A 9,837-nucleotide genomic window follows, 5' to 3' on the forward strand; every position below is an offset into this window, starting at 1 on the left:
ACACACATATATATATATATATATAAGTATAAATATATATAAATTACAAATACACAAAAATCGCATTATTTTTACACCACGTAGGATTCTTTGCACATAACATTATTCTCATCTATGGTGTTGTACTTATATAAAATCATCAAGTGCGATACACACATGTATATATGTGCACACGCACATGTGTATATGTGTGTGCGTACACATCACGATATTATATATATATATATATATATATATATATCTAATATATATATATATATATATATATATATATCTCTCTCTCTATTATATTATATATATATATATATATATATAATTAGAGATACATACCAGCTGCAAGTTTTTTCAAGATTTATGGGATCTCTTCCTATGGTCATATTAATTTATTATGATAAAAGAGAAAAATCGAATGAATCAATTCGTTGCACGTTCAAGTTTTGCAAGAATAGAATTCGCACGACTTCTCTCTTGACATTATTCAATATGATTGATACCAGAAAACAATTGGATACCGAACTACCAATGTTAGTAAGTGCATTTTTTCAAAGAATACGATATATATCAAGAATGGAAGAACAGAATATAAAAATCAAATATAACAATGACTCATTATTCCTATTAGGAAAGAAAAAATATATCTACAGTAAGAAAAATCGCTAAGGAATGCCGAGTGAAATGTCGAATGTATTTCAAAATTAAATAATAATCAAAAAACGGCTCCGTTAATGAAATATGCATTATTTGTGACAATAATTTACGAGACCAAGAATTTTCTTAAGGACTAAATGCAAGAAATAAATATGTTTAATGACGAAAGTTAGAAAATTATATCGCTAAACATATCGTCTATTTTTTGGCGTTTTACGACATCTTTGTCTCCCGAAGATCGCGATCATACAAATGACAATTATAGCTATAAGAACTGCGCTTACGACCCATATTGTTTTACTGGTGTTAATCTTTGGTGTATTCTCTTGTGTATCATTTGCTACACCAGGCGTCAGTGATTCATTGACAGGAACTTTAGTTGACTCCGATGAATCGGGACTTTTTGGCTTGTCTTCCGGAATAGATATACTTGTTGTAAGTTGTACTTGGTTCGCAATATTTCTAAAGTTAGATGACATAACTTTTGTTGTTTTGTGTTTGTTTGTAATTATGACTGTAGATGCTGGTGGTGGTGGTGGTGGTGGTGGTGGTGATGTCGTAGTGAGAGCATTTATTTCTTGCAATATATGCTTCTCCAATTCTTCTAATTCTTTGTCTTCTTTTGATCCAGATTTATATTCAAAGTTTTCTTCACTTATCTCGATAAATTCTTCCAACGGTGCAAAATATGAAATGAGAGGATCCATGTATATATCGTCTATATCCAAGTTTTCGTTGAGAACATCTGGCCAATTGTGGGCGCCACCACTTTGAATCATTTTTCTACATATGAGACATAAGAGATAATGAAAGTTTGTTTAGAAACTGTATTGACATATGTATCGCCAAACATACATGTACATCTCGTAATTTTTACATTATGTTAACTTACATTATCTTGCCATTCATAAATTTTCCGTCAATGTTGTTGTATCTGACTTCGGTTGAGTCCGCCACATACTCGTATAATTGGAAAGCAAGTAACGTACCAAGGATTTTACTGCGTATAAAATATTTTTTTTTTAATATCATGTCTTTATATTATGAGAGGATTATATTTCAATCCATTAATATACTTACGGAAGATACGGTTTGTTGTCAATAATATAAATATCATCCAGGAAAGTAGGACTAACCGCATCGATGGAAGAGACACCTTCATATTCTTGCCTTGTGTACACAAATTAATATATTGTGAACACAGAAAGAAATTTTACGGAATTCTAAATATGTTTTATGCTTTATAATACCTGTGTTTCCACCAAGACGACAACAAATCCACTGGATCAGAAATATTCTTCGCAATTGCATTTAATCGCCACATGTCGGCAGAATAATAATACGTTAATCGTGGAAGTATATCTAAGGCAGTAATCATTAGAGATACAATCATGCGTTGTTCATTATCGTTGGAGGTATTCATTAAGTTAGTATGATTTAGCCATCCAGGACTCGCCGATATTATTCCAAATAATGTCGATATACTTTCTTCTAATCCTGCAAAATTGCACAAGTGCTTTTAACATTAAGCTATTTTAACATTTCGCAAGAGAGATAATTATGTATTTATGCGTATATTTGAGAAATCATTGAAATATCTTCTTACCCGAATATCTGTTAACTATATTGAGAACGGGAGTGTCCTCGACAATCATTTGATTGAATAGAATTCTCCCGACATCTTTGTGAGCTGCTATAAAATTGCTCATGGTGGCTTTGTAGCAAGTTGATACTCTGAAATAATTAAGATTCAGTTTGACAATCGTGCTGTTATGCAACAGATAAAATGTTAAAAACCTGCAGATATAATATACATGCCTCATTTTACCATCTCGACAAAGATTTAATAGTCTAGATGGACATTGTCGATTGAACTCGCTGTTCTCCCAAAATTCAGCTTGAGGAACTTGTTTGAGTAATAATGCACCCAAATTAGATGCAATTTTGTATAGAGATTTTCCTGCGTATTTCTACACAACACGATAGAGAATCTTAATATAAACCTATGATTTTTGATCTTCATGTTTAGCGTGAAATAAAATAATAGTTTCTACCTTCTTCCAGAGATTCTTCTTGATATCGTAGATTAAATTTGATTCGGCAAATAAATCTGATGGTAAATCCGCCCAATCGTATCCTTGTAAGCTACCTTCCGAATGAAATTATACAAATTTAATGAGCGAAAGTTACCGCTATTATAAGTTGGCATTTGTTCATTATTTTTGCTATATAATTTCATATTGTGCACAAAAAGTTAAACCGGAAGCTACGGATGTTAAATAAACTAAATATTCGTGTCGACGATTATAGTTCATTCTTTATCGAATTTTTCTGAAAATTGTTCTGATACTTTTTAAGCATGCAATTTCGGATATACGTGAAGCTATAATATTTATAACAAATTCAATTGTCGCCATTTACAACAATTGTCATCTTACCAAGTAAATGAGCTGGTAGTGTGTCATTTATAATAATCCCATATTTTTTGGACAAGTTCGTGCCAATGAATTTCAGAATTTTTTTATGAAGATTATTAATCCGACTCCATTCGTTCCTTATTTTCTCATACGCATCAGGATATCCTGCCAACATCTCCCAATATTCCTCAACGTTTTTGGCACCTAAAACCGAACATTTGACGTACGTTCAAATATATGTATCATGATTTTATACAGTTATTTACGCAATACACTTTAAATAATATTTACCATTTTCTTTTGCCGCTTCCGCGATAAAAGGTAAATTGTTTGAATAATTCACCATTAGCGGTTTTAATTCACGATACCAGCCGTTCCAAGCAGCTTGTTTACCGCTTGCTTCCCCGCTGTGGGACAGCAAATATTCTACATCTAAAATAATACACAATTGTGAGATTTCGGTATTATCTTTTACAGTTTATGAACTGCAATATGTATCGAATATTTATTATCTTTAATTCCGTACAACATTTGTCTACAAAATTATTTCCATTTGTAACGTTTATATATATATATATATATATATACACATATATATATAAACAAAATAAAATAAAATTATACCTTCTCGTGAATAGTTTTGCGATTTGTTGACATAACTGTTGATGGATCTTTGCAATTCTACGGTACCGACAAAGTGCACGAGCTGCAATACAATCATAAAATTTCAAAATTTTTTATATATACAAATATTATATTATATACACACACACACAGACATATATATATGTCGACTAAAAACAGTAAAAATTTCATACTTGCTTCCAATCTTCTTCTTTCAGCAGCGCGTCCCCAGGTTTCTCAATCACATCATATTTATATTTAAGTAATCGTTCGAGCTGTAATTTATTGTCATCTGTTATTGTATTGAGTATCTCGATTTTTTGTGTTTTCTTAAATATCCCATATTCGTACTGTTGCACTTCCTAAAAAGAAAAAAACAAAAATTAAAAATATTCACTTATGAGACAGAAAAGAGAGATCACAGTTTAAAAGCGCAAATATTACGATATATATTTACCCATGCGAGTAATGTTTCTTCGGAAGGTGCAACGGTAAATGACCATTGTACATTGCTGATGTTATAACATGCATCTTCATAGTCTAATTCGGTTAGCTCTAACAAGGCTTTAGTTTCACTTTCCACCGGGACGCTGCTTACATAGATAATGAGATTAAGAAAGATCCAACTCCATGTCGATAGCATCCCTTTAACCTGCGAAATAAACAGTGGCACATTTTTGGTAGATACTTCGGTTTGTTGATATTAAATAAAACCGCAAAGTGGCGGTCGTAAAAAGTATAGGAAGTATAGAAAGTACGTAAGAATCATTTAATTAATCATTTATATTAATCAAATTTAATTAATCATTCATTCAAGTATCATTTATTCGCTTTATGAGAACCGTCGGTTAGCTTATTAAGGATACAAATTAATTCAAGGTTTTTCTTAATGAAATTGAACATTAATGCACAGAAAAATGAAAATACATTTTAATCGTCGGAAATTTAAAAAGTACATACACGTACAAAGATCAGTCATTTATTCGCTTTGTGAATTATCAACTAGCTTACTAAAGTGTACAAATTAATTCACTGCTTTTTTTAATGAAATTGTACGTTAATTAATTTACAGAAAAATGAGATACATTTTAATTCTCGAAATATTCGCCACTATTTTCGGTGACTTTCCTCCATTTTTTGGACAACTGACGAATCCCTTTTCGAAAAAAAAAAAAATGACAGCTTTAAATCGACAAATTCGTCAATATTTTGTGGATTCTTCCATTGTTTCGAAGTGCGTATCAACCAGTTGATGTTGAAGTGATCGAAATATATATGGTAATCTGACGAGACTAAGTCTCACTGATACATCGCATAAGAAATATAAGAGGACACTTCCCCGCCCAAGGAACAAGTAACGTCCTTTGTCCCTTTCGCGACACGTGGTGACGAGTGTTGTCACACATGCGTCGTCACCACTTCGAAACCTCTAATATCACATTTTACAAGTTTTACGTATCACAATATCAGCTATGTATCGTAATATCAGCTTCTCCCAAAGCTAAACAAATCATATTCGCGACTTGAGCAATGTTTTTATTTAATTGAAATGCAAAAAGAATACGGTGTTTAATGTATTGTTTTTCGGACGCCATAGTGTTCACTACTGTTTTGTACGGTTATGTCATTTGCTTTGCCAAGATATAGCATTTTTTAAATATTAAGGCTGGCATTTTCAAGTTAAAATGGCAGGAAAATATTTAAATTGAAAATAGAACTATACTTGATTCGATATAAAAATACCGATATATTTAATTTGTACACCTAATATTTCCGAAAGAAATTAAGTATAGGAAAGATAATAATTCGTAGCGGTTATATGCATCGATATGCTTTGAATCTTGCGATAAAAGAAGTAATTGGTGAACAATGGTATCGCTATTTAAAAAACAGGCGCGCGAGCACTTATCTCGTATCTGATATTCCGCACTATCGTCACTAAACATTGCGCCTACGATGAATTAGTCATATATGCTAACATTGGATAGGTGAAATGAACGTGGTTCTACGAATAGTTACACGTTGAAAATCCGTGATATTTTTACGAAACTTTAGAAATACAAAAATTATGTTCACCAGAAATAGAATTTTAGGGTCAGCAGAATCATTAATTTTGTAATGTCGATTACAAAATACCATACATATTTCAAAGTCAATTGTGGATTGATCGAGAAATTGTTTACCACATATCTATATTGATTACCACGAAGAAAAAGTTGGAAGATAAATTATGAATGATGCAGACGATCATATTGTGTGACCCGTGACAGTTTGCCCGTAGAGATAAATAAGTTTTTACGCAAATAGAGGGGAAAATTAATTATATTCATATTTAGACGATGATGTAGTTAATAATATTGTTTAAGTGATATGCGCGTAATACGCGAAATACGCACGGAGAAAAATTTGTTCGTTCGTATAATTAAATTCCTGTTATCTGAGGATCGGATGAAAACTCGGTGGTGAAAATGGATAAATTTCTGCAAGACATTTCTCTTCAATAAAATGTTTTCAATTATCTTGACAAAGTTTGAATGCAGCTAAATGCTCAGAGAAATATTTTCAATCGAGGGATAACCGAGATATACTGTTTCTCGTTACTGTCGTATTACTATGTAATGTGCGAATTATCATTTGTTTATAATGTTGCGAACAAACTGCGATTTTCTTCCGCGCCGACACGTTGATGTCGATGAGAGAAAGCTGACACCAGAGCTTCAAATATAATATAAATTCCGGAAGTCTGTGAAGAAAGAAAACTTTGAGCTCGACGACACGCGCGTGTATTTTTCAAACGTAAGCAATCGGGAAAATGTAATGCTTACGTCACGTAGCGCGGTCGAGCCAATGAGACAAACATGTCTGTATATCTAGCAGACGGCGATTTACCTTGTATACGCGTGTACTCAGTCTAGTCGTAGTGATAGATCGAGAGATATATTTCTGTCTTGGCTATGCTCTCGCGAGAGTAGTACTACGCAGTCCAGAGTCACTTACATTTGATCGCGAAAGATTCTCGATTCGATCAACACGTTTGCTCTACTAGCGTCACACATGTGTGACGCACCGATTCTTTCTTCCACGAAAATCCGATCGTACCCCGATACGTACGACACTGATAATATTTCTTTTATTCTGTATGTCCAAGTAGGTAGTCTGTTATTATTATGGGAAAAAGGAAGAAAGCAAAGTGGTCTGTAGCGGATGATTTTCTGAACGAACGATGATCAGCAGATATATTCAGCGCAATGATATCTCGTTAATGCTGCCGATGGATGGATTATGCTTGTGAAATCGATGCATATAAATGAAAAATAGGCGTAACTGTTATGCAACTAGTAACCCAGGCGGGAGAGAAAATCATGACATCAAAATGACGTCAAAATGATGAATAAAACTCATCTTTTCATCACGATTCGGTCATTTTCTCGTCATTTTCGACATTGTCATGATTTTCTGTTCTGCCTGGGAAAGAGCGCGTAGAGAGAGAGAGAGAGAGAGAGAGAGAGAGAGAGAGAGAGAGAGAGAGAGAGAGAGAGAGAAGAGAGAAGAGAGAGAGAGAGAGAGAAAGAGAGAGAGAGAGTAAGATTCGAAGCAATTAAAAATTGACTGAAGTTTCTGATCGTAATTGTAGAATAAATGTCATCGTCATCTTTTTTCTTTTGCATATTATATTATATTACGCGCACTGTAGGTAAATTTAATAAATAATAAACGTTAATGATAACAATAATTTATAAATCAGAATATATTTAAAAGATGTATTGATGCAGAAAGAGGTTAACATAGAGATAACAGTGCTAGAGAAACACAAATAGAATTGAAGAACTGAAATTTCCCTCCGTGTCGCCTCTCCGTTTGAATTTCCACTTCAATTCTCCAACAATGTATAGTTCCACAATAGCACATTAGCGATCGATTTGCATAACACACACAACAAAACAAACAAAATATAATCTAAATGACAAGTCCAAAATCGTCACTTCACTGGATGGTTTTTTGACATAAATTTACTTTGAAACCGCAAGATAGCTTAAAAGAGTTGAAAAAATTGCAAAATTCAAAAAACGCTATTTAATCCTCGAGTGTTTTTTAAGGCACGTAAAAAAGGTTTCTTTGTGATCGATATAAAGACGATTCCATGTGCATTTTTCAATTAAATCACGTCTCAATTAAATCACGTCAATAAATATTATGTTTCCGCTTCATTCTCTCTCTCTTGCGTACGCGCATTAAATTTTCATTTAAAATTCTTAATAGCATAATTCAGCGTAAGAATAATTACCAAATCGTAATAAATTATGTCACAATGCTATTGTTTTCCAAAATATTTTGTAGTAAATACACGATCGAGACATCAATAAATAAGCCGTAAAAATGTCCCGATTCGCGGAAGTTACATCATAAACACAAGAACGATTCAATGATCGAGCATCGCGTGTTCTTAATTGTCAGCTTTCATTGCAGACAATTAATGTTTTTCACAAGAAGATTAGCGTCATGTTATCCCCGACAAATATTAAATCTGTATATTTTAGCAACACTCTTCACATTTGCCGCCTTAAAATTAAGACAGGTACGCGCCCAAGTGCTGTACAAATTGGAGGGAAAGAGAAGAAGAGAGAAAAAAGAAAAAGAGAGACGGAGTGAGAGAGAGAGAGAGAGAGAGAGAGAGAGAGAGAGAGAAGAAAAACAAAGGAGGGAAATGCTAGAAGCGCTCATGCCATAAACACAATAGACACTACACTATCGTTACCTTTGAGCGTAGTCGCGCTCGATTTTTCGCGGATCACACTTGCTTTGTACGACAAAGTTGACGACGGAGAGGAGGATGCGCGGACAATGCGCGCGGGCAAGGAGGAGGACCGGCCGCGCGAGAAATCGGCCGAGATTGGACCGTGAACGTGTCTGACGGGTGGGATTGTTGTACAGTGGTCAAAGTTCGTCGAGCAATTAGTTAAGGAGCGAGCGCTGATCGACGACTCACGCGTTAATAGGCCGATGCCTGTGTGTGCGACGACTGTGTGCGTTATCACCGAAGCGAGAGCTGCCCGCTTGCGCCTGACGTTGTCGCGCGACGTTGCACGTCCACCGTGTGACTACTCGTGCCAAGTTGCGATCGATCGAAATTCCTTCGCATCACGCCACTAATTCCAACGTCAGTGCATGACGATGCGTAACTGCCTGCCTGCCTGCCTGGCCGCGTGCGTGCGTTACCGTTCTTGTACCGTGGTGTGGTCGCCGTCCCTCACTCTTAGTGGCTGCTCCGAATATCACCTCACCGACCTAACCACCGTCGTCATCGGCTCCAAGGCGAGTCGTCACTGACCATAAACCGCTGCCTAGTTGCCCTTTCAGGTTTTCCACCAGCAGCGCTTGTGCATCGGCTGCGTTACACAATATGCGCGGATAGTGGTATAAAGAACTACTCTCAGTAGGTGGTGTCTTTGTGGAGCCGTGGGAACCTGTCTCGAAAGGTACACCCGATCGAGACTTGGGTACCTATTGACTCTTCTCCCGCCCCCCCCGCTCCACACCCCTTCTCGCCTCTTCACACTTCGTCTCGTTATTATGAATAGAAACAGTGCGAAATAGCATAAAGCCATCGCGAAGTGTTACTATCGGTTGGTTCTGTACCGTTGTGGATGAGCGCGCACGTGGGACCCATTGATCGACCAGGCCGGAGCCGGACTAGTTTCCCTTTGTCTCTTTCCTTTGCACGTGGGAGGAAAGAGACAGAGTAAGCAAGATGGTCGATTGTGGACACTCAGAGAGAGAGACAGTTAGGAATTAGACCGACTGTTGGTTATTGTGGGTAAAGGCAGGGAGTCTGGTTCGAAGTAACCGTGAACGCTCTTCGTCACACGTTGAGAAATATGACGTACGCAAAAGGTTGTTAATTTAATAAATGATATAATATTTCGTACGATTGCGTTATATCACACACCACATATTGTTTTATCGCAAGCGATCCGCAGCATTGCAATATTGTAAAATATATAACGCACAAATTAGTGGCCTTTAATCAATATTTGAACAGCATACCGATTGGTTGGTCTGACCGATGGTTGGTTAATACGCATCGAGCAAAGAAGAGACTTTCTGAGTAATCTTTCTCTCTCCAATATCACGATAGCACAGAAGAGGA

At 35.7% G+C, this 9,837-nt stretch overlaps 1 protein-coding gene across 2 annotated transcripts; it reads right to left on the bottom strand.

Moving 5' to 3' along the window:
- Nucleotides 1-301: 301 nt before the first annotated feature.
- LOC105186217 (angiotensin-converting enzyme) lies at nucleotides 302-9,595 on the bottom strand. Of its 2 annotated transcripts, none has more exons than XM_011146263.3 (13): nucleotides 8,446-9,595; nucleotides 4,147-4,341; nucleotides 3,884-4,051; nucleotides 3,690-3,771; nucleotides 3,357-3,497; nucleotides 3,087-3,269; nucleotides 2,703-2,797; nucleotides 2,467-2,618; nucleotides 2,255-2,382; nucleotides 1,899-2,145; nucleotides 1,729-1,818; nucleotides 1,541-1,648; nucleotides 302-1,431 (listed from the first exon to the last, which is right to left on the bottom strand). In XM_011146263.3, the coding sequence occupies exons 2-13, from the start codon at nucleotides 4,330-4,332 to the stop codon at nucleotides 834-836; spliced, it is 2,178 nt and encodes a 725-aa protein (XP_011144565.2). In that variant the 5' UTR covers nucleotides 4,333-4,341; nucleotides 8,446-9,595; the 3' UTR covers nucleotides 302-833. The 2 variants fall into 2 exon arrangements, with proteins under 2 accessions (XP_011144565.2, XP_011144566.2); XM_011146264.3 differs by having other exon boundaries at nucleotides 834-1,431; nucleotides 8,677-9,595.
- Between the last annotated feature and the right edge of the window lie 242 nt (nucleotides 9,596-9,837).

Source organism: Harpegnathos saltator, unplaced genomic scaffold (genome assembly GCF_003227715.2).
Source record: "Harpegnathos saltator strain DR-91 unplaced genomic scaffold, Hsal_v8.6 scaffold694, whole genome shotgun sequence".
NCBI classification, from domain to species: Eukaryota; Metazoa; Arthropoda; class Insecta; order Hymenoptera; family Formicidae; genus Harpegnathos; species Harpegnathos saltator.

What these genes read in the sequence shown, in the direction of transcription:
- LOC105186217 (XM_011146263.3), bottom strand. Translation starts at nt 4,332, where the DNA reads ATGCTATCGACATGGAGTTGGATCTTTCTTAATCTCATTATCTATGTA. An exon ending in GACAACAAACCGTATCTTCC is followed by an intron (nt 1,649 to 1,728) that starts GTAAGTATATTA and finishes TTTTATACGCAG; the next exon opens with TAAAATCCTTGGTACGTTAC. An exon ending in TTTATGAATGGCAAGATAAT is followed by an intron (nt 1,432 to 1,540) that starts GTAAGTTAACAT and finishes TCTCATATGTAG; the next exon opens with AAAAATGATTCAAAGTGGTG.